Source organism: Lycium barbarum, chromosome 10 (genome assembly GCF_019175385.1).
Source record: "Lycium barbarum isolate Lr01 chromosome 10, ASM1917538v2, whole genome shotgun sequence".
NCBI classification, from domain to species: Eukaryota; Viridiplantae; Streptophyta; class Magnoliopsida; order Solanales; family Solanaceae; genus Lycium; species Lycium barbarum.
The window spans coordinates 113205955-113232020 of NC_083346.1; the positions used below are offsets into that span (position 1 = coordinate 113205955).

Consider the following 26066-nt stretch of genomic DNA (forward strand, 5'->3'; position numbering starts at 1 on the left):
ATTAGGAAGATCCAAGCAGGTGAGTCTAGTTTCTGGTGGGATAACTGGACAGGTATGGGTCCTTTAGCCAATCTCTTACCAGGACCAAGTAAATCCTCTAAACTCTGTGTTAAATCCTTTATTATGGATGGAGCTTGGAATATTGATAAACTCCATACAAGCCTTCTCCCCATCTTTTAAAGCATATCATTAATAATATTACTATTGGTAACTGTAACATGCTAGATTTTCCTATTTGGAATCTTACTGATGATGGGCATTTCACTAATTATTCTGCCTGGAATCTGCTAAGAGCTCATAGCATTAAAAATCCTTTTCTAAACAAAGTCTAGCATAATAGTTTGCCCTTTAAGACCTCTTTCATTTCATGGAGGCTCTTAAAGAACAAACTACCTTTCAGTGACACTGTTAGAAATTTGGTTATGATTTAAGATTTGATTGCTCTTGCTGCAGGATTTCAGTGAATGACACTAGTCACCATGCTTTTGTGACTAGTGAAGCAGCCAAGAAAATATGGAATAGCCTAGGCAGACCCCTGGGAATCCAACATTCTAATGGATCTGCCTCTTCTGTGTTCAGGAAATGGTGGGAAACAGCTCCAAAAAACAAAATGCACAAATTGGTTTTGCAGCTCACTTCAACTATCATCTGCTGGGAAATATGGAGACAGAGCTGTACTTGCAGATATGGATCACAAAGGAAGTTTCAGTACACTAGGATGGAGCAACAATGTCTGTGGAAGATCAAACATGCCATACACAAAATGGCCCCAAGTATTGACATCAATAAACAGTGGCCTTTATTGTGTTTATTGTGTCAAATGATTGAAATCCTCAGACCTACTACTATTGTTAAGCAAGTACTTTGGCAAAAACCTTTGCAAGGGACTGTCAAAGTAAACACTGATAAAAGCTACAACCCCACAATTGGTAATGCTGGTATTGGAGGAATAGTAAGGGACTCGAATGGGAACCTCATTATGGCCTTCTCTATTGCTGTACAGTGTAATAGTAACAACATGGCCGAAGCTTTGGCGGCTGAGTTTGGTGGGAAGTGGTGTGCTCTCCAAGGATACACTGACTTCTCAATGGAACTTGACTCTCAAATCATTGCTAACATGATCAGTTCTAGAACTACTAACAATCTCAAGCTGAAGATGATTATTGATAGAATTATCAGAAATCTTGTACATTGCAATTTCACAGTGCTTCACAACTACAGAGAGGGAAATCAAGTTGCTGATTCTCTGGCAAAACTTGCTGCAAGCCAGAACCACAACAAGATTTATTATACTTTTGATCAGTTGCCTCAAATCTCGAAGGGACCTTTCCAGCTTGATAAATGGCAGATGCCAAATCTTAGGACTAGATTCCACAAATCTAATTACAAAGTTAGTTAAATGTATAGAGTTTGTGTTGCTAGCTTGAAGGACTTTGTCTTAGGGAAACCTTCTCCTTTTTGTGGTGATGGAATCACCTGTTGTATCCATATAAAGAGGTAAGGTCCATGCCCCCCTCTTCTTATATCAATACAACTTAGCCCAGCGTGCTGGGTAAGAATTATTAAAAAAAAAAAAATAGAGGACGAGAGAAAAAAAGGATTATTGATGAATGATTACAAGTACTGAAGCAGTGTATTTATACCAGTGTTTTAAAAGGCGGGGGCGTAAGGCGAGGCGTTTTATGTCTGCCTCAGCGAGGCGTAAGCCCCGAGGCACGAGGCGTAAGCCTCATGGGACTTTAATTTTTAGTATTTTATAAAATGATATAATTATAATAAATACTTTTAAATTGGTTAAATAACGTAAAAATTTGAAGAAAACAATAAATAAGTGATATATATATATATATATATATATATATATATATATATATATATATATATATATACATATATATACTCCACCCCCACAAAAAAACTAATTAGAACAATCTATTATACGTACTTACAAGTATAAGTGACTGCTCGTTACTTTTTTGAGATAGTAGAAGACAAGATAAATAATTGGAAAAGAACATATATTAGGCATTCTAGCAATAAAAAAAGGTCTTGACTTTTAAATTTAATGTTTCAGTTCCTTTTTAAAATATTTGAGTAATTACATGTTGACTTTTAAAAATTTGGGCATTATACTAAGGACTTATTTAACAAATTTCGTTTTATTTTGAAGAAGTTTTCTGGACTTACGCCCCAACAAAAAAAAACTCGCCCCAAACGCCTAGGCTTACGCCCCAACAAAAAAAAAACTCGCCCCAAACGCCTGGGCGTACGCCCCAAATTGCTGGGCGTACACCTTTGGGGACTTGCGCCCCGACCCATCGCCCCGAGGCATTTTTGGTACGCCCCGCCCCGGGGCTCGCCCCGAGGCTCGCCTCAAAAACGCCTTTTAAAACACTGATTTATACACACATGAGTCGTGTATATGATCATGTATATCAGATGTATACGACTAGACTCCTAATACAATAAAAGAACTTATAACTTATCACGTTAGCACTAATCATTATTATCATTAACTAATCACTAACTGATCCTATCATGATCGTTATCATGATGATAAGGATCACTAGATTGATCGTTATCTTCAACAGAAAGAAGTGTTGATCTTGAAACCCTTAGTAAACGGAGAATTCTTACATAATTTGGAGATCATTATGTCTAGAATGATTTACTTCAAATAAAGGTGTTAGAGATCATTATTAAGAGCTTGATATTGTTTATTTCATATGATGGACTTAGCTCAATTTCAAAATGTAAAAATAATAAAAACATAACGCAAATAAACACACTTTAGTATTAAAGTATAAGATAATATTGATATAAGATTAAAATGCAATATATATATAAAGATAGTCATTATTATTAACTTCTTTCATGCCATCAGCTGTGAACAAAGCAAAATCGCCACTAGCTATGACCAAAGTATAGCTTGTTTAGGACAACAAGAAGCAAATTAAAATGGGAGAAAAAACAACCCTCCGAAGAAGCTAAAAAAACAACCCTCCGAAGAAGCTAAAAAAAAAAAAAAAAAAAAAAACTCTACAAATGGTTGATTTTTTTTTAAAAAAAGTTAACGCCACTAATGGTTGATCTATTGTCAAAATTCCTAGACTTGCTACCAAGTCATTATTAATTTCTATACCCAAATGGCATTAGCCCTAATGAGCAATTGTTTAAGCTTGCCCCTCACATTAAGGCTCATGATCTCATTAGCACCACCAACTAACTCATTCCCTATAAAAATTGCTGGCACACTTGGCTGACACCCTAGTTCAATCAATGCGTTCTCCATTTGCTTCTCATTTGGATGTGTATCTAACTCGTAAACTGTAGGGTTTGCTCCAAAACTACGGATTAGGATTTCGATGCTATGAGAAATGCAACAACTACTCTTTGTGAATATCACTACTGGGCTACCTGCTCCCAACTTCATCACCATATCCATTATAAAGAAATTCAATTAATAGTGAAGAGCAAATTAAAGAACTTGTGAAGGCTAAAGGTCTGTGAAGTGAATTTTCAGGCTTGATTTGTTGTTGAGAAAATTGAACCTATCTTGAAGCTATTTATAGATTCATTATGGTAGCTATATGAGAAAAAGGGATAAAATTGCTAGAAGAGAATTACAAGTTGGTGGATATGTCTAGATTTTTCTTGATCACTTGCATGCCTTATCTAGATTCTAAAGTAGCATAACATACTCAAGCTGAAAATGAAAAAAAATAAAAATATTATATCACCTTTAAAATATTCCCAGAACATATATATGTCACTAGCTAAAGCTCATCTTATGTCGATTTTTTTTTTCTGTTCTTTTTTAGTTTTTCAATAGAAATCTTACTTTTAATTTGAGGAAAAAATGAAATCTTTTAAGAATATATCCTCATAGACGTGTTGTTGAAATTAGGTCCACATTACGATCCGTATCACAATGAAATTTTGAAGCTTCTCCTAGTATGGTCGGTACATGACAAACTTGGTTCAAATTCCATTTGGCATAAAGTAAAATTATCGATCCTTACTACCTCAATCTTCCTGATCTTATCATTAATTGATCCTTTCTGAGAAAAAAAAAAAGTGCTAAGAAGAAGAAATGGTCCTTTGCTACCTTTGAAAGGATAATCTAAAAAGTACTAAGAGTTAATACATGAACAATGGAACCTGTAAGTAGGGCGGACCCAACATTGCGATTATGGTTTAAGTAGTAGCTTAGGCTTAAATTTTTTATTTATAATGAAAAATTCATTTAATATGTGTATATAATTTATCAAGAACCCAACAAACAAAAATAATTGTGATTCAGAACCCATAAGCTAAAATTTTAGCTCCGCCTATGCCTGTAAGTGAAACCGCCAGCAATTTATTTAGTGCCTTAGCTGACTAAATTTTGCAGATACAAAACCACTTTTAAACAAATATGGATTTCAACAAGGAAACTAATTCTCGTTTAAAACTTAATTTATCTAACATGACATAAGAATGTAAATCTTCTAGCCATCAATAGGAAGGTTTGTCATTTTCCCTTTTTGCAATGGCAGGGGAATGTGTTCCAATTTGCACAAGAGAATTTGTGGGACGCCAGAATTCGGACTTGTTTGACAGTAATTTATTTTATTTGATAAGCGAAGTTAAAAGTTATTGGGTTGTAGTTGATTTCCATAACGATTAAAAGTTAAAATCAATCAAAATCACCGTTGCAAACTTATACTAGCTTTTTATCTTATATGCTTTTTTTGTTTGACTGATCCAAAAATGTGCCACATTATATGCGACCTTTCGAGTTAGCAAAGAGGAGCCCTTTTAAGTGTGATGAAAATATAGAGTTGTACTACGTTCCATTTCTTGATCAATTGACTTACTTTATTCCTAATGTAATTTGTACCAAGTTATATAGTCATGTACCGACCAAACTAGGAGAAGTTTAAATTTCCTTTTGGTACGGATAATAATGTGGACCTGATTTCAACAGCACTTCTATGAGGATATATTCTGAAAAAGGAAAGATTTCATTTCTCTCTATTAGAAAATAAGATTGCAATATCTTTGGTTGTATTGGAAAAGATCAGTCTAGCTGGATAACTTTCTTATTCCTTTAGCAGATACATTGTTTTTAAGTGGAACACAGTATATTATGTTCATTTCCAAAAACTAATTATTAAAGGATACAAAATTGCTACTAATCGAGGAGTTTAACTTCTATGTAGTGACAGTGGAAAAGATTTTTAAACTGCTAAGGTTCTAAATGATAATTACAAGTAAATCAACCATAAAAAAGTAGATGGATTAATTAGTATCTTGAAAGATAAGACTGGTTGTCTGTTAGAACAGGTTAGAATATTTTAATAAAGTAAAAATAAATTATATTGTCAGTATATATAAATTAAATCCTCCTATTCATTAGGTACAAACAGGAAATGCAACATTAATGCGTGAAGCTTTGGTCCCTAAAGGGATTGAGCCCACTAGTGACAGCCAATAAACAGGAACAGAACAATAAGATGTTCATGTTGTGAGCCTGTGACATATGATCTGGGAATATATTAAAGATGATAGATTATATTCTTTCATTTTAAAGATGATAGATTGTACATTATGCCCTTATCATACAAGTGATCAAGAACAATCTAGATATATCCATCAACTTGTAAGTCTTCTAGCAAAAAATTCACTTTTTTTTTCTCTCTTTTAGCCAACATAATGCATCTATATATAGCTTCATGATAGGTTCAATTTCTTAACAGCAAATCAAGCCTGAAATTCACTTTACAAACCTTAATCATTTCTTCTAGGCTTCACATAATTTTCTTGAACTTTCATCCTCTTAACTAAAAGCTTGCATACATATCTTGGCATTTGCCCAAACTCATAATTTCTTCAAGTTGTCTAAAGATGGATATGGTGATGAAGTTGGGAGCAGCAAGCAAGCCCAGTGGTGATTTTCACAAAGAGTAGTTGTTGCATTTCTCATAGCATCGAAACCCTAATCCGTAGTTTTGGAGCAAACCCTGCCATTTACGAGCTCGATACACATCCAAATGGAATGCAAATGTAGACGGCACTGATAGATATAGGGTGTCAGCCTAGTGTACCAGCAATTTTTATAGGGAATGAGTTTGTTGGTGGTGCTAATGAGATCATGAGCCTTAACGTGAGGGGCAAGCTCAAACAATTGCTCATAAGAGCTAATGCCATTTGGGTATAGAAATTAATAATGACTAGGTAGAAAGGCTAGCCAGAAGTTTTTGACAAAAATAAATCAGCCATTGTAGAGAATTTTTAAGCTTCTTCGGAGGGTTGTTATTTCTCCCATTTTAATTTGCTTGTAATTGATGTATATATAGATAAAGTTATACTTAGGTCATAGCTATTCTTTCATTTTTGAAATCAATGTGACTTCCAAGGATTGTATATTAGTTCATGTTATCATATTAGTTCATGTTTCCTTAACCAAAGAAATTTAATAAACGACAGTTTTTATATCTTGAAACCAAATTTATACAAAATAAATAGATTTAGTCGGTTAAGTTTTTACATCTTCAAACGGAGTATAATAACGGAGTACAAAATTCAAAGATTTTAGTTTCCAAAACAAGAAGTAAGACGAGTACATAAATTATTAATGTAAAATTAAATTTAACTCCGAGCCCACATTTTACTTGTGTTTCCTTAAGGAATTTCATTCCCTCACTGTTGTCCAAGGTTTCAGATTAATTCCTAGCTCCTAAGATAAAACAGAATTCTATTTTGTAATAGCGGCAATTCAATTTTCAGAACTTCGTCGAACTCAATAGCCGCAGCAAATTACACGACTCTACTATAATTTTGTTTTGAAAATAAGCAGTGAACAGTTTAGATGGGAAAAAAAATTCAGATTTTGGCGTATAAAATCTGAGGCAAGACCTTTGAATTTATAAATAATGAAAGGGTGAGAAGGAGAAATGCAATCCAAAAAGTGTTTTCTTGGTGCAATTCAAAAGGTGTCTTTTCTCAATTCCCAGTCCCTGGAGAAGGAGACGATCGTTTGCCCGGAGGTCGTGCTTGTTTTGCAAATATTGTTATTCTACGATATATTGTTATAAGTGCTCTATGTAGAAACGCCCCCAGTACTTGTACACGTTCTTTTGCATTTTCAGGCTCATCTTTCACTTGCCCTTGTGCATTTTTATTTGGTTCATCTTTCACCACTTGATGCCCTTTTACTTGTCCTTGTGCATTTCCAGATGATTCATCTATTACTACTAATCGTTGGTCTTCGTCATTTCCTGGTTGATCAAGCAAAACTGAAAGACATTTCTCTAAATGAGTTCACATTTCACAAGCTGCAATAATTAATACAACGCCTCAATTCTAAACAAGCTAGGATGAGCTATATAAATCCTTACTGAAAATTTGTTCATAATAATTTTCATAAGGTTAAAATATGTCGTTGGAACTAGCAATAGCAAAGTTGTCGCTGTGTGACCTTAGAACGCGGATTTGAGCGTGGAAGCAGCCACTAATACTTACATTGGTGTAGGATGTCTACATCAGACCCTTTGGGGTGCGGTCCTTCCCCGAACCTTACTAACGTGGAATGCTTTGTGTACCTGACTGCCCTTTTTTTTTCTTATCGTCCTCTATTTAGACATTTTCAATTGTTCAGGGGTTATATTTATACATTTTCAATTGTTCAGGATCATGGAAAAAATCGTATAATTTGGCTAATGGGTGGAAGTTAAATAGGTGTACGTTTCAGCTTTTTCAGCTGTTCAGAGATATATTGACACATTTTAAGTTATTCAGGAATCATTTATCTTCAAACTATTGTAGAAGATATATTATAATCCAATTTGATAGTTTAGTACAATAAATTTGAACCTTTTACTTTTTTTTTTCCAAAATCCATCACCATCGTAGTGATGAGGGGTTTGGCATGACCCCTACCATGTCCATTGATTCCAAAATACAGGTACATTGGAGGGGGACATGGTACCTTACCTCCTTACACAAGATTACATTCAAAACTATACAAAAGATATACTAATGCATTGAAACTTTAAGTCAGTTAATACATTTCGCCTAAGTCACATCACGGAGGTTCAAAGTGCCAACCTACATTCTTTTTAACTCTCGTCCTAAAGGAAGGAAGTTTGAGTTTATTCATTCTGAGTGGTCCTCTAACTTCCATCGGCAAGTCACCTTCAATCAAAAAAATTCTAGGGATTTGTATTCTTGTTGTGTATTTAGCTAGGGCATCTGCCACCTCATTTCCTTCTCTATAGCAATGTTGTATTGAAATGTTTCTATGAGCCATCTTTGACTTAATGCTTTCTATGATGCCATGTAACCTCCAAGGAGGTTTAATGGAACCCTCAATCATTTGTACGACCATCTTGGAATCCAATTCAACTTCAAGGGCTTCAAAGGGATGATTGACGCACCAAGAACTACCGACTAGAGCTGTATATGCATCACTATAATTGTTAGTGCAGAATTAGGATGGATGTGCAGAGGCCATGACCATATCCCCATTTCTGTTCCTAACAATACCGCCGACTCCTGCTTTGTTTTGATTTTCCATGTAGCTTCCATCCGTGTTGAGCTTCCAAGTGTTACCTGTTGGTTTGCTCCACTTGATCATCTTACTTGTTATCACTGCTTTGAAATTTTTTGCTTGTAAACAAACTTTGCTCCAGTTCTAGGTGTAGTCTATGGATTTGAATTTCTTTCTGATTGCCACCTTGATCTGAAATAAAGATTGAAAACATATATTAGATGCAGTAATATTTTTGAATTCAAATTTCCTAGTGCACCTTGCTCTCCAAATTTCCCAACATACTATCATTGGAATGATAAGTAGGAGGAATTTATGAACAATATTTCTTGGTTTTTGTCTCCACCACTGCCAAAGAACTGTTTGAACTGTTGAGCCAGTAATGCTAATCCCCAGAGGTCTGGTAATGATTTGCCATGTTTGTCTTGCAAGTTCACTTTGTGCAAAAACATGATTACCAATTTCCACATATACAATCCTGCAACAGCAACAACTAGCACCTTTGTCAATGTTAAATCTTGAAAGATTAGCATCCAGAGGGAGATTTTTCTTTAAAAGCTTCCACATGAAGAAAGAAACCTTGAAAGGAATTTCTTTAATCCATATGTAGTTATAGATAGGAGGGGATACTTGTTTATTTCTCAGTAAATCAAAAGCACTGGAACATGTAAAAAGGCCATTGCTATTCAGATTCCAAATACCCTAGTCCTTTTTATCTTCTTTACCAATGTGAATACTTTTGATCAAATTCAAAGTATCCCTTGATAAGAAAAAAGGATTATCATCTAGCTCCTATTGCTGATTCACTAAAAAATATTTAACTTTTACATTACCAGGCTTGACATAGGATTTAGCATCTGATAAAGAGACCCATGTTGAGTCCAGTTATCCCACCAAAAAAGAATGTTACCAGAGTTAATGTTCCAACTGATGTTGGCCTCAATTTTATCTCTGATATGAAGTAAATCTTTCCAAGCAGCCGAGTCCTTTGGAGCAATTATCTTAGAGTTGAGATTGCTTCTCTGGCAATACTTTGCTCTAATAAATTGTGCCCACAAAGAAGGTTCTGTTCTCAATCTCCACCATCTTTTAGCAACAAAAATATGACAGATGTCAAGTAAGCTCATGAGACCCAAGCCCCCTTCTTTGGTGGGATAACTCATGTTATCCCAAGAGGACCAATGATAGCTGTTTTTCCCGTCTTTCTCACCCTAAAAGAAATTAGCAAACTGCATTTCAATCTCATAGATTGATGTAACAGGTGGCATTAAAGCAGCAAATATATGTAAGGCTTGTGATTGTACAACATGCTTAATAATGGTGGCCTTACCTCCAGGGGATAAGAATCTTCCTTGCCAACTTGCAATCTTATTAAGAACCTTTTTGGAAATATCAGAAAAATAAGAGATTCTCTTCCTACCACTGTACATAAGACAACCTAAATAAGTGAAGGGGAAAGAAGATTGTTTGTAACCAGTCCACCTTCTTATCCTCCTGTTATAAATCCTGTTAGTCTTACTATGGGTGATAAAGAAGGTCTTATCATTGTTAATCTCCTGACCAGAAGCATTTTGATACAACCTTAGCAGATTCATAATGAGCTTAATAGAAAATTTATCAGCAGAAGTGAAAAGGACAAGGTCATCAGCATAGCTAAGGTGATTAATTTGGGGCCCTTTTTTATGCATGGAAAAATTAATGAACTTATCATTTTGATTAAGATTATTCAAGGTTCTTGACAGATTTTCAGTAGCAATAATAAAAAGAGCATGAGATAGGGAGTCTCCCTGTTTTAAGCCTCTAGAAGATTTAAAGAAACCATATCTAACTCCATTTATTATGACAAAATACCAGTTGTTAGAAATCAATCTATAAACAATCTAAATAAAAAAAACTCATCAAATCCCATCTTTCTAAGAATGGAAATAAGTAAAAATTCCAAGACAATTTATCATAAGCTTTGGACATATCTAATTTAAAAATAACATTGCAGCTCTCCGGGTTGGGTCTAATACCATGAATGATCTCTTGTGTTAAGAAAATATTCTCGATAATTTGCCTACCTTTCACAAAACCAGATTGATTCTCAGATATAATCTTAGGCAAAATATTGTTAATACTTAAAGCAAGAATTTTAGATAGAATTTTGTTTGAAAAATTACTAAGACTGATAGGTCTGAGCTTAGAGAAACAATAAGGAGAAGTAACCTTAGGAATCAAAGTCAAACAAGAATGAGTATAGAACTTTGTGAGTTCAGAACCATGAAAAATGAAAGAACAAAGGATATTACCTCTCTTTTGATGATGTCCCAGCAGTGCTAAAAAAAATGACCATTAAATCCATCTGGTCCTGCACAACTGTTAGGGTCCATAGAATCTATTACCATCTTAATCTCTTCTGCTGTGGGATATCTTGTTAAAAGGTGGTTGTCCTCAGATCTGACCAGATTATCACATCCTCTAATAAAGTCCAAATTCATATCCCTTGAGTTGCCAGTGAAAATTTCACTGAAATGATCAATTGCAGCTTTGGAGATGTTTGCGTTACCTTCTACCCAATGATCATTTCCATCTTTAATCTTATAAATTTGGGCTTTTCTTCTCCTAGCCTTGATAGTACTATAAAAGTACTTCGTATTGGAATCCCCTTCTTCTGCCTATTTGATTCTAGCTTTTTTCCGTAAAATAGAGTCTTCCATTTTCAACCATTTGATGTATTTAGCTTTAGTCTTATTAAGCAGCATTCTATCAGTATCAGCATCAGAGTTTAGATAAGCGGTTTCTGCATCTGAAACTTCCTTCTCAAATTTCTTGACATTTTCAAACACATCACCAATATTGTTTCTGGACCACTTACTAAGCTCCCTACCCAAAGTTTTCAGCTTTTGTTGTAATCTCCACATAGGGTTTCCATATACTTCTGTTTCCCAGACTGTTTTAGCCAAAAGAAGAAAATCTTTTTGGTCAGTCCAAAAGTTAAGAAATTTGAAGTATTTAATTATCTGTTGGTTGTCATTAGTGTAATTGACAAGGAGTAAATTGTGATCAGAACCAGTCTTAGATACGTGCTCCACATTGATGTTTGGGAATTTAGTACTTCATTCTTCATTGTGTAACAACCTATCTAATCTCATATGAATTCTCTCCGTCCCTCTTCTCCCATTGCACCAAGTGTGAACATTACCTACAAAACCAGCATCTGTCATACCACAATCATCCATACAATTTATAAAATCGAAACAGGTACTTAATCTAAAAGGAACACCCCATTTCTTTTCTTCGGCTTCCATTATAGAGTTAAAATCACCCCCGATGGCCCATGGGCCACCAATGATGGAATTCAAGTCTCTTAACTTCTGCCAAAGATACTTCCTTTTGTTTGCTTTAGATCTGGCATAAACAGTTGTTATCCAGAAATTATCCGTTTTGTCTTGTAAATAAACCTGCAAGGTAACCTGTTGCCTAGTCTTGGAAACTACTAAATAAACAAAGTTAGAATTCCAGAATATCCAAATTTTACTATGAGAGTTGGAGATGGCATGGTCGAACCCCATCCTTCTCCTAAACTTCTCGATTTTGTTGCTAGTATGAAAAGGTTCTTGTAAAGTTATAAAATTAATTTTGTGAAGTCTATCAATCTTAGTAAGTCTATCCAGAGCACCCTTGGAGGTTTTACCTCTAATATTCCAAATTATATACTTAATCATAAAGGAACCTCTGGGGATAAGACAACCTTCTCAGATTGTTCAGGTTTTTCTGAAACATTATTTTTGTTTCCTTTTTTGTTCTTCCTACCTTTCTTGTTTTTGTTACCTCTTGGTGACAACCTTGTTGTAATATTGCTTGTTCTATTTCTTGTGTGATAGGGTCCTTGCTTTCTTTTGGAGCAAAGATTTCATATAAACTGGCAAGGATTTGTGCTTCTTCTTCTTCAGAGACGTCTAAGAAGCTATCAGCAACTTCCTCATCCGAGGATATTTCAGCAATTTGTTCTTCATTGGTATCATAGCAATATTCCTGATCCGAGTTATTGTCTACTAATGTGCCTTGTCTATTTTCAGGAGGAATGAACTCAATGTTTCCCAAATCAATCTCTATCCTGCCTCCTTTTAGCTATAGACACGCAGTATCTGCTGTTGTAGGAGACATATGATACTTTTGTATTCCTCTCGAACTGCTGCCCTGGCTATCAGCTGTGTCATTCACATCTAAACCTTGATTGACTTCCATACTGTTCTGGTGTTGCTCCTATGTTCGCTTATTTCAATCTAAAGATTTATCAGTTTCTTCGAGGATTTCTTGACCATTACCACATCTTAATTTCTGTTTTACCCATAACATGTTCTTGAGAAATCTAGTTGCAGTAACTTTCTTTTTTCTCTTCTTTTGTTTCTTTTTTTGGCCTTTGGCTCCCATTCCTTTGATTTCATGTTACTTGTTTTCTTCTTCAGGATTTTGCGTCCCACCAGGAATTATTTCGTTACCCTGCTTGCTGTTTCCAGTGACTGTTTGGTCGACTTGCAGCTTGCTATTTCCAGTGACTGTTTGGTCGACTGGCAGCTTGCTGTTTCCAGCGGCATCAACTGGAAGCTTATTGTTTCCAGTGGCAGCGACTGGCAGCTTGCTGTTTCCAGTGGCATTGACGGGCAGTTTGGTCGCCTTGCTATTTCCAGTGGCAGTTTGGTCGCCTTGCAGACCAGTCTGTTTTCCACTGGTGTTTATGCATTTAATCCCCTACCCCTCGAACTGAGGATCATCTTGTTGATTAAATTGAATTGTCCTCTGTGTCTGATGATTCTCCTCTGTTTTGTTTTGAGCATCCTTTTTCCCTGTTCCTCTAGCGTGACCATTTCCAATCCGGGTGTTAGTACTCTTTAATACCTTCTTATTCCTCCTCCTGGTAACTTCTACGAAACCATCCTCATCCTGTCCATCATTATTCTCCTGATTCATTTCAGTATTCGATTTTTATTGTTGTATTTCCCCTTTTTCAGACTGATTCTGCCTGGTTTGTCCTTCCGCTTCTAACATCTGATCCCTTTCCTTTTTCTTCTCAACCTTTCTACATTGGATTATTGAGTGCCCCAGCATCTTGCAATGGGTGCAAAATTTGGGGGCATTCTCATATTCAAGCTTCTGATAAAATCCTTTGCGAGGGCAATTTTCATTTTCAATACCAATGAAGATAGAGTTAATTTTAGTCTTGGTGAGATTCACCTCAACTCTCACTTTTGTCATACTTGGCCTGGTCCTATTCTCAGTGGCAGGATCCATCATAAAAGGGGTTCCTATCGGGGCTATTATTTATTTTATATAATTCCACGAATGAAAGTGAAAGGGCAAACCAGGTAATAGAACCCAAACAGGAACTACTGAAGAATCCTCATGCGATTTGAACTCCGGTGTCCACTTTTCTAACCACATAACTTGTTCATCAATTTCAATGGAGCGTCTATACCAAACTGTCTTAAAATCATCCTCATTTGAGAAATCGAGAAAGACTGTACGATAATCATAAACATCAATTGTAACTTTACCTCTAACAGTGATTATCTCTGCAAATCTTGCTCGTAGCTTTTCTATTTGGGGCCTGGATCGAATAAACTTCCCAACCAAAGTAAATTTACATTCATCAGACAGTACACCGTAATATTCCCCGTTGTTTAATAGCGCAGTTGGTATTCCATTATGAGTGGTGTATTTGGTAGTGATTTCTGGGTTACCCATTCGATTTTGTTTCAAGATAGGAGCTTTAGGGTTTTGAATTGCTTTAGCATAGTTGGAATTAGAGGCAAATTGGTCCGTCACTGTAGTCGGAATAGTGTTTACTGTTGCTTGGTCGTTGAGACATGCCGATTCTGGTGTCTCCAGCGTGCCCATGGGGCCGGAGAGTGAGCTTCAGTCGCCTAGAATTGGGGGGAGGTAGCCGTTGTGTAGAGAGAGAAAATATTTGATCGATCCCTTTTGTTGCTTATTTGAACCTTTTACTTGTCTACGTGGCTCTACCTTGACAATTGTCAGAGCTAAGAATAGATCACCATTAGAACATGCAAATATGAGACGAAACTACTACAACTATTAAGAGAGGCAAATATGAGATGAAATTAACAGTGTGGTGCATTCATGGACACAAAGGTAAACATAGAGCAAATATAAGACAAATTAGATACTTCAGAAATAAATTATGCTTCCCTTTTCAAAATAATACTATGTTTCTACTATTAGTTATAAAAAATAAAAATAAAAAAAACTATGAAATCAAGAGAGTAGAACATTGATTTAATTTGTAGAAAAAGATTATAATCTTCAAATACTAAGTGCCTTTTTCTACATGATACAACGGACTCAAAAGAGAACTCTAATCTTGCTCTTCATGTCTCTACAGTGAAATTAATTACGGACTTTCATTTTCCGTGTATTTTGAAGTTTCTTTATATATATACGAGAATATGTGTTGGAACGTGGAAGGTTCATTCATTACTCCCTCCGTCTCAAATTATCTGTGGCTTTTTTATTTTATTTGATTAATTACGTTTATTTATGTCTAAATTGTAATTTTTCTTCATTAGATGTTATTTTATTTATGCGTCGTTTCTATTAATGACAAAGTTTGTTACGGGTAAAATGAGAAACAATTATATTTAGTAACCATGACGGAGGAGAGTACACCTTATGTTAATTAGAGCATAAGAACCATGTGATTTTTGTAAATTATTAGAGTAATTCAGAACCCTAGGATACGTGGCAGCGGGTGAGTACTAAAATAGTCAAATACACGACAGTTGACTAAGATGGACTATTTACTTTGACTGGAAATGGGTTTCGTAATCGATTTTTCTTTGACTATATCATTCTCCAAATTAAGTACTCCATTTAACTGGATCTAATTCACTTTTTTCTTGACATCTCCTCTAGAAGCTTACCTTTTTTTTTTCGAATTTATAACTTTTGAGTTGAAAGTGAAAGATGTTTACTGATCATCTGAGCAACTTTCTCTTATCACGTGCAACATAGATATGTAGAATTGTAGATATTGTTGTCTACCAATTATTCATCAATACTATAAGCTTACTAAGGTACAAAAAAGCTACCAAGAAATAAATGATAGTTTGGACGAAATTAAACCTCTGCAAAAGAGTTGCATAATGTTTTTCTCAAAGAACAAAAAGAGAGATAGAGAGAGATCTCTATCAAGAGGTTTTCTTCCTCCAAATATCTTCCCTTAAAAAAAATTATAAAATCGACGGACTTAGTCGGTTAACTGTGTCGATTTAGATTTCTCCCCTCTGAGTTATCACAAAATAATGCCATATGTTTAATTTAATTATAAGATTGTGTCTATTGGTAATTTTCGGCAATGTCCGTCAGTTATTTTTATCGACGATTATTATCTCAAGCGGAGTGTGATCCGAATATTTTTGGTCGATAATCCCTGATATAAGTCTGTCAAATGTCGGGCCGGATCATAGTTAGTGGGTCGGGTTGGGGGCCAGGTTGGAGGAGGGAAAGGGGTGTCTGGCCCAGCCCCTACCCAGGTAGGGATACATAGTGGGCTAAGTGGGCCGGACCAAGTTGTAGTTAGTGGATCGGGGCAGATTTTAATTATTTTAAAAAAAAATCTAATACTACAATTTATTAAGTTTGATACTTTAAAATCTAGTTGTTGTCAATTTTATTTTAACCATCAAGTTCCTAAATTATACTTTGGCCCTATTTTCAATCTATGAATATCATTCATTCTTCTCCATATTGTCTCACAATTCCCTACTCTCCTCTTTCCCTAAATTTCCTACTCATCTAAATCTCTCTCTCTCTCCCTCTCCCCCCTTCCAACTTCCAAGTTCAAATTTCAAAATTCAAATTTAATGGATAATGATAATCCTCCACCTCATCCTCCAGTTCGAAGACCGGTGTGGTTGCATTTTGAGCGATTAGATGAGGAACATGTTAAATGTCAACATTATGGTCAAATATATCTCCATAAGTCCGAACCGGTTTTTGGGGGTACCGGTCTATTACGTAGGCACTTGGACAAAGGGCACAAAATTGAACTTTGAAGTTTATCTATTCTTTAAATTTCTCCATCGATGTTAGCGTTTTGAACTTTTCATTTGTAATAAGTTAATCGTTCAAGTTTGTATGTTTTGAATTTGCAATGTTATCAATTTAAGTTTGAAGTTTTATTTTAAATTACTTATGTAGCCTTGGATCACATTCTCAACTTTTTATAATTTTTAGCACTTAAATAGCTGTTGGGAGTCTTCATTCCAACAACATATTCAAGATATACACAAATATACCACTTTAATAATATATATTTTAAAAAAAAATTAATTCAAAGTGGGCCGGGCCGGGCCCCCGTATATATATATATATATGGTGAGCCGGGCTACCGGTTAAATGGCATGTCCGGCCCAGCCCCCTAATTTGTTTCACTAGGCCAGCCCACCACCCTTTTACTGGGTTGGGGGCTGGGCCGGTCCCGAGCTGACCCGGCCCAATTGACAGGCTTACCCTGATAACCGATGGTGTTCCTTAGTTTCTTTCCTCGGTAAAACACATTATTTTAGTGGTGATAGTGGAGGAAAACATGGTCCATCGTTTTTTGGTCGGTAATCTCTTGATAATCGACGACCTTCTGTTTGTTTTTTCTTTCGGCAGGCAAGGGTAAGCTTAAGATTTATGTTTTAGTTTTTGTTCATCCAAAAGGGTTGGGCTATTTATATGCTGGGTCTAATATCCTTGTGGATCAATAAATCAATGTTACTTATTTAATTATTAGCCCCACATCTGTTATCTCATAGTTACTTTAGAATTATAAGGATGAGCATTTTAATTCAAAATTAACACTAAATGGAATTAGAGTCTAATAGATAGAAGAAGGGCAAATTCAAACCATTTTCAATGCGTTAGAGTCTTCTTTGCCTTTTTTCTTCTTCCTGTTAGTCCATTTATAATAGTTTCTAATTCGACAATGTTGGATAGTAAGATAAAATTTCTTCAGGAAAGTGTTTTCTACAAGGAAAAAAAAAAACCTCCTTCAGACCGAACACACCCTAAAAGACTGAAAATTATGTAAATAAGAGAGTTTTCAGAACTCTTTACCTTCAGAAGATTTTCCACATGAAAAAAGGCATTCCAACAGATCTTGAATCTTGTTCTTGATATCTTCGATGAACTTGACCATCTTTTGTTCTGGGTATTTTTTCCACAAGTGTCAAATGAACTTAATTTATAAGAAATTAAGTGTTGGTAGTTCATTACTCATGTCCAAAAAAAGGTAGTTCATTACTTCTTTATTTAAAATCAAGTTGATAACTTAAATTATTATTATTAGTAGTATTTTATACAAACGGGCCTATTGTATTATCAATTATGTATATGTTGTCACGCCCCGAACCATGGCCTGGACGTAACACGGCACTCGGTGCCTGACTACATGTGACCGAGCGAACCACATGACTTGCTGAATCATCATGATGCATAACATAAGCGGAACATAACGTGAATGCATGATGAGCCTTTATAGAACGTAATAAATCATAATACTTAATAAAGTACTTGTTTAAACATGAGTGAGCCAAAATGGCTATGCGACTCCGATTGTCTGACATGACTTAACTGTCTGTTCTAGTCTATGAAACCTCTACCATGGGCCTGACTGAAAAACATACTAACTGGGAAAAGGCCCCCAGCATACCTTTAAATGCAAAACTAAGGAAAGAAATACATTGTCTAAACCCCGAATGAGATGGGGCTCACCAATAAGCTGGTACGAGCGAATCCTAATAATCAGAAGCGTTGTCCTGTAAATCCGTACCTGCATCGTGAAATACAGGCCCCCGGGCAATAAAAAGGGGACGTCAGCACATTGAATGTACTGGTATGTAAAGCAACCGGAAGAAACAACATGGGACATAGAATAACATGATAACAACTGAAACTGAAAACTTGGACATGAACATGAGCATAAGTACATATATTTATATAACATGAGTAAAACATGATAAGTAGGGAGAGCATTTCATAAACCGACACATGATATCACCACGTGGATACGTGGAGTCTGGTACCTCGCCGGACCAGCAGAGCCCCTATACCTTGCCAGGGTATAAGGTAATAACGTACCTGATGGAACCATTCAGTGTGAAATTAAGGTATCGTCCTAACTGGCGGAGCGATCCTTGACCTATGGTGGCTACATAGTTTCAGGCTATCTGAGCCTTCTCGGTAATTCGTGCAACTCCCAAAAACATGAACATAATATAGTTGGCTAAGAAGCCCATGGCTTTTGTGAATTTACTTGTACTTGTCTTGAAATCATGATTTCACGAAATAACTTGTAAACATGGTTTCATGAAATAGCTTGTAAACATCGTTTTATGAAATAGCTTGTAAATATGGTTTCATGAAATAGCTTGTAAACATGTTCTTGATTTATGAGTAATACAATAGTTCATAATCATATATCTGTAGTTGACTTGAAAACATGTTTATAACTTGCAAAATAACTCATGCAGTTTCATATGAACATAATGAGAACACATGAGGAAGAATTCATGATTCATGGATTAAGCTAGGATTTCTAATGTCCGTAATGGAAGGTTAGGAATACAATAACGAACATATATACGGGATTCATGTACATACATACATAATTACGGGCTACCAATATGTTGGGTTTAATGCCCAAGGATTTGAACTTCATAGATTTTACGAAATGGATCATGGGGAAGAACGTAGAGGTTCCCACATGTGGATGGAAGTTCTACATACCTTAACTTCCCGCCTTTGAGCGTATCCCAATGTTCTTCAACCCCTTCAACTTCAATCTATAGCAATACAAGTCATAGGGATTCTATATTAGCAACAATATCCATGTTTTGTTCATCTAAGCATTTTATCAAACACTTAGTGGGCATGAAGCTCTATAACCCTCATTAATGGTGTTTTCTTCACCAAATCCCCATTCTTTTACTTCTAGCTAATACTACAATCTCAATTAGATGTAATTAACATCATTCTTCATCATCCATATGAATACAACAATCCCAAATCAACAATCCAACAACTCTAGCATAATTCATATAATTCTCATCAACAAACCCAATTATTATTCACCCAAGAATTCATCAATTCACAACTATAAATGATTAGGGAGTAGAAACATTACCTTTTTGGGTAGTCACCACGAAATCAACACCCCCAAGTCCGATTTTTAGCTTAAAATGACGGCAACAACTTGTACTACACTTTATCCTTCACGAGCTTTGAGATTTGGGGCCTTAAACTTGGTTGATTTTCTACTTTCTCTCTCTAGCTCTCCTCTCTCTCACTTATTCTCTCTAAAAATCTGAAATTTGAGGGAAAAGGAGGCTGCTAGGGTTTTCATTTTCCTTAAATACTAAGGGGGAAATGGGTTGACCCAACTTGAAAACGGGTTGGGACCTTTCTGTCTTAAAACGTCCATATCTCCCTATCCCGATGTCGTCTGTGAACCCACAACCTATGGTTCGAAAGGTATTTCAATTATCTACAACTTTAGTTCTTTGAGGTTTCCCAAATTCACAATTTATGATAGGGTTATGGCCTCCCGAAATCAGGTGAACCGAAACGTACTTACGGACCAAGATACGGTCACTGTTAAGGTCCCGTAACACAAAGGACGGACCGTAACTTGGTACCGTAACTTGGTGAAAATTTCCAGTGAGGTTCTGGAAATTTTCGGTGTGTTACGGTCCACTGTTACGTCCCGTAACACGAAGTACGGCCCGTAACGTCACCGTTACGCTGGCAGAATTTCCAGCGAGCAGGCTTCAGTAAAATGGGCATAACTCTTTGCACAGATGTCCGTTCGACCCCCGTAAGATACCGTTGGAAATCTATTTCAAAGGGATACAACTTTTATCAAGGAAGTTGTCTCAAATTCCCAACATATTTGCACTAAATTCGACTGGAAGGCAGATGTATCGAAAACTTAGCCGATTCTATAGGATTTCAAGTGCCTTACTATTAGCCATATTGAAACGATCATATCTCCTTGCTCCGATCTCTGATTGGCTTGGTCCTTATATCGTTAGAAAGGTATTTCTACATACTACAACTTCATTGATAGTACCTTCCCAAATTCCAAACCGATCAAGGAGTTATCGCTGCCCGAAATAGGCCTATCAACCATTTTCGCAAAACGTTCAAACCTTCAATGTTTCCACTAGAACTCTAATGATATGAGCTTTGACTCAGTTTCAAGATGCGGGGTGTTACAATATCTCCCCCTTGGGATCATTCATCCTCGAATGATGGGTCATGGTTAAGAATATGGTTGGACATGGCTTGACTACATGAACGTGAAGGAAACATGGCATGAAACATGGAGACTGAACTAACATGACATGGTTATCTGGATAGCTGACATGAGCGTGGAACATGAGACATAACATGACATGGGGTATGGAAACTAACATGACATATTTTCATGAAAACATCAGTGCCTAAATATGAGACATGAATAGCGAATACATGAACTTGAACGTGAAATGTGAGGCATGAATACATAAGGGACATGACATGATACTAAAGGTATTTACCTTGAAGTCTATCTGCTTGCTCTTCAAACAAGTGAGGATATCTAGATTTCATGTCTTCTTCGGCTTCCCACGTAGCCTCTTCAACCTTCTGGCTCCTCCACGAGACCTTTACTGAGGCTACTTCCTTAGTTCTCAACTTGCGAACTTGACGATCAAGAATGGCTACAGGGATCTCCTCATAAGTCAACCCATCCTTAACTGTGATAGTATCAGTAGGAACAACCAACGATGGGTCTCCTACACACTTTCTCAACATGGACACATGAAACACGGGATGTACAGCAGCCAAGTCTTGTGGCAACTCAAGTTCATAAGCCACTAGACCGACCTTTCGTAGAATTCTGTAAGGTCTAATATATCTGGGACTTAGCTTCTGTTTCTTGCCAAATCTCATAACACCCTTCATGGGTGAGACTTTAAGGAACACCCAATCATCAACTGAAAATTCTAAATCCCTTCGTCTCACATCTGTATAAGACTTTTGGCGACTCTGAGCTGTTTTCAAACGCTCCTGTATTAACTTGACTTTCTCCATAGCTTGATAAACCAAATCTGGTCCTAACAACTCTGCTTCACCTACTTCAAACCAACCAATTGGTGATCTGCATCTTCGCCCATACAGAGCTTCAAATAGGGCCATCCCAATACTAGCATGATAACTGTTATTATATGAAAAATCAATGAGTGGTAAGTGATCATCCCAATTACCTTTGAAATCCAAGACACATGCTCTCAACATATCCTCCAGAGTCTGAATAGTACGCTCTGTCTGACCATCTGTTTGTGGATGAAAAGCTGTGCTGAGGTTCACCTTGGTACCTAATCATTTCTGAAAGGATTTCCAGAAGTTCGCTGTAAACTGAGCACCACGATCTGAAATAATGGACACTGGTGTCCCATGCAATCTGATAATCTCATTAACGTACAGCTTGGCATAATCTTCAGCTGAATATGTGGTCTTGATTGGCAAAAAGTGTGCTGACTTAGTAAGCCGGTCAACGATCACCCAAATAGTGTCATGTCTCCTAGCTGAACGAGGTAAACCTGATACGAAATCCATATTGATCATTTCCCATTTCTAGACAGGAATATCAATATTCTGGGCCAAGCCACCTGGCCTCTGGTGTTCGGCTTTCACCTGCTGACAGTTCAGGCACTTAGCCACAAAATCTGCCACTTCCTTCTTCATATCGTTCCACCAGTAAATCTCCTTGAGGTCATGATACATCTTAGTGGAACCTGGGTGAATGGAATACCTGGAATTGTGAGCTTCTGACATGATTCGCTCTCTGAGCCCATCTACATCTGGGACACATAATTTGCCTTGGTACCTCAAGGTACCATCATCTCCCCCTTATTCAAAAGTTGTTGTCTTATGTTTGTGAATCCCTTCCTTCAGCTGCAATAAATAGGGATCACTAAATTGTTTCTCCTTGACTTCAACGACTAAAGAGGAAAGAGCATTATTCTGAACAACCACACCACCATCCTCGGATTCCAAAAGTCGAACTCCAAGATTGGCCAAACGGTGAACTTCCTTTGTCATGACTCTCTTATCCACATCCACGTGGGCTAAACTCCCCATGGAATGCCGACTATGAGCATTAGCTACAACATTCGCTTTTCCCGGATGATAAAGAATATCCACATCATAATCCTTAAGCAATTCGAGCCATCTCCTCTGTCTAAGATTTAGCTCCCTTTGCTTGAAGATATTCTGCAGGCTTTTATGATCCGTGAAGATATCAACGTGCACTTCATACAAATAATGTCACCATATCTTAAGTGCAAAAACTACAGCTGCTAACTCTAAGTCATGAGTCGGGTAATTCCTTTCGTGAACCTTGAGCTGACGGGATGCATAAGCTACAACCTTACCATGCTGCATTAAGACACATCCGAGACCAATTCCCGAAGCATCACAGTAAACCACGAATCTTTCAGTTCCCTCTGGCAGAGTCAAAACTGGAGCAGAAGTCAATCTCTTCTTCAACTCTTCAAAGCTTCGCTCACAAGCATCTGACCATTGGAACTTAACTTTCTTTCGAGTCAGCTTAGTCAATGGGGCAGAGATAGAGGAAAACCCTTCTACGAAGCGTCTATAATAGCCTGCCAAACCCAAGAAACTTCTTATATCAGAAACTGAGGTGGGTCTGGGCCAACTCTTTACGGCGTCAATCTTTTGAGAATCAACTTTAACGCCTTCACCCGAGATCACATGGCCTAAGAATGCTACTGATTTAAGCCAAAACTCACACTTTGAGAATTTTGCAAAAAGTTCACGATCCTTAAGAGTCTGCAACACTATTCTGAGATGTTCTGCATGTTCGGCCTCATTACGGGAATACACCAAAATATCATCAATGAAGACAATGACGAATAAATCGAGATAAGGTTTGAATACCCTATTCATAAGATCCATGAAAGCAGCTGGCGCATTTGTCAACCCAAATGACATAACAAGAAATTCAAAATGGCCATAACGAGTCCTGAAAGTTGTCTTCGGAATATCAACTTCCTTAACCTTCAACTGATGATAGCCTGTTCTGAGGTGAATCTTGGAATAACATTGGGCGCCTTGCAGCTGATCAAATAAGTCATCGATTCTAGGAAGAGGGTACCTATTCTTAATGGTGACCTTGTTCAGCTGACGGTAATCTATACACATACGTAAAGAACCATCCTTCTTTCGGACAAATAGGACTAGTGCACCCCAAGGCGAAACACTAGGCCTAATAAACCCCTTATCAAGAAGATCTTTCAATTGGGATTTTAACTCTTTTAACTCTGCTGGGGCCATCCTGTATGGCGGAATAGATATCGGCTGAGTATCGGGAAGTAGATCAATTCCAAATTCAATCTCCCTGTCAGGAGGGACTCCTGGAGATCTTCTGGGAAGACTTCCGGAAATTCATTTACAACTGGAACAGATTGGAAAGTGGGAGTCTGAGCATCTGAATCTTTGACTCGAACTAGGTGGTAGATATAACCTTTGGAAATTATTTTTCTGGCCTTTAAGTAAGAAATGAATCTACCCCTGGGTACTACCGAAGTTCCCTTCCATTTTATGACTGGCTCATTTGGAAACTCGAATCTTACCACCTTAGTTCTACAACATACTGTGGTATAACGTGAAGCTAACCAATCCATACCCATGATCACATCGAAGTCTACCATTTCTAATTCTGCTAAATCAGCTATGGTTCTGCGATGGTAGACTAAAACTGGGCAACCCCTATACATATGTCTAACTGTGAGCGATTCCCCAACGGGGGTGGACACCTCAAAGGGTTCATACAATTTTTCAGGTTCAATACCAAATTTCTTAGCAACAAAAGGGGTTACATAAGATAGAGTGGATCCTGGGTCAATAAGGGCATATACATCGAAAGTGAAAACTGTTAGGGTATCTGTAACAACATCCGCTCGAGCTTCTGTATCCTGACGGCCTGTCAATGCATACATGCGGTTTCGCCCCCCGCTTGTGTTTCCAGACCTAACTGCATTGTTCCCCTGCTGGGCCTGATTATTACGAGGGACTGCTGAATTTATGGATGGCGTCATATTACCTCCAGTACCCTGCCTGGCTGATGGACAGTCTCTCAGAAAATGGCCCTTCTGACCACATCTAAAACAGGCATCAGTACCCACACGACAATTACCTAAGTGTCTCTTATTACACTTGCCGCACATCGGATAAGTATAAGTCAACTGACCCCCACTAGCTTGAGAGTACGAGCTTGATGGCCTGAAATTCGGCTTCTTATCATTGCGGAACTTAGGAAGTGGGGCACTTGCTGTGGACGGAGCAGGTACTGCTGACCTGTTCTTAAAGAAGTTCCTGTTTCGGTTCCCGCTGAATTGTCCGGTAGACTTGACCCTCTTGTTGAACTCCTTGTCTTTCTCTTTTTGTAAGGTTTCTTCCTCCTTTAGCCTTGTCTCCTTGCCCTGTACAAAAGCAACCATCTTGGAAATAGTCATTGTCCCATTCTGTGCAGCAATATTGGCTCCATCATACAAATGGGAATCAAGACCCCCAACGAATCTTCTCACTCTTGCTCTTATATCAGGTACCATGTGTGGGGCATGCTTTGCCAGGCTAACGAACTCCAAATAGTATTCTTGAACTGGCCTGCCATTTTGTTTGAGCTTCAGGAACTGTTCAGCCTTAGCCTCTCTGAGCTCTACTGGCATAAAATGGTCTAGGAATGCGCTAGCAAATTCATCCCATGTGGCGTCAGGAGCATTCTCACCTCGGGACAATTCCCAAGATTCATACCACGTGTTAGCAATACTCTACACCTGATGAGCTCCAAAAGTAGCTGCTTCGGTTTCGATAACGGCCATAATCCTGAAGATCTTTTGGAGAGCATCAATGTAGTCCTGAGGATCTTCATCCTTTTTCGTCCCCGTGAATACTGAGGGATTCATTCTGAGAAAGTCCTTCGCCTTAGAAGATTCTCCATTACCTCCTGAACTTGACCCAGATTCCTGACGTTGGGCCTGAGCTGCTACCAGCTGGGTGAGCATATTGATAGCACTCCTAATATCCCTGTCTGAAGCACTAGGAGGTGTAACGGTAGAGGCGGTTGGAGCTGTTGCCTAAGTCGGAACAGTATCTTCGTGAGCTACTTCGGCGGCAGCCCTTTGGCTGGTGGCTGTGTTTTTCTTCTTGTAAGTTCTTTTGTACGACATTTTCTGAAAACACGTACACACACGAATTAGGAAGCCATCCTAAAAATATTGCTCTAACTGCACGATCTAGAATATGAAAGAAATGAGACAATCCTGAATGTCTTGGTGGTCAAATGTTTATATGTGTGGGGCCCTCACACATATAAAAGAGACCCCACTGGACACGGTTTCATAGACTCCCTAAAGATCCTTGAACCTAGGCTCTGATACCAAGCTTTGTCACGCCCCGAACCATGGCCTAGACGTAACAC

General features: G+C 37.4%; 2 protein-coding genes across 2 annotated transcripts; both read right to left on the bottom strand.

The window, feature by feature from the left end:
- Positions 1 to 3067: 3067 nt before the first annotated feature.
- Positions 3068 to 3552, bottom strand: LOC132614745 (monothiol glutaredoxin-S1-like). The gene has a single exon (XM_060329270.1). The coding sequence runs from the start codon at positions 3443 to 3445 to the stop codon at positions 3137 to 3139; it is 309 nt and encodes a 102-aa protein (XP_060185253.1). The 5' UTR covers positions 3446 to 3552; the 3' UTR covers positions 3068 to 3136.
- Positions 3553 to 18163: 14611 nt separating this feature from the next.
- Positions 18164 to 25551, bottom strand: LOC132613332 (uncharacterized). The gene is made up of 5 exons (XM_060327349.1): positions 25421 to 25551; positions 25139 to 25333; positions 24505 to 24748; positions 19310 to 19365; positions 18164 to 18233 (listed from the first exon to the last, which is right to left on the bottom strand). Exons 1-5 carry the CDS (start codon positions 25549 to 25551, stop codon positions 18164 to 18166), a joined length of 696 nt encoding a protein of 231 aa, XP_060183332.1.
- Positions 25552 to 26066: the final 515 nt, after the last annotated feature.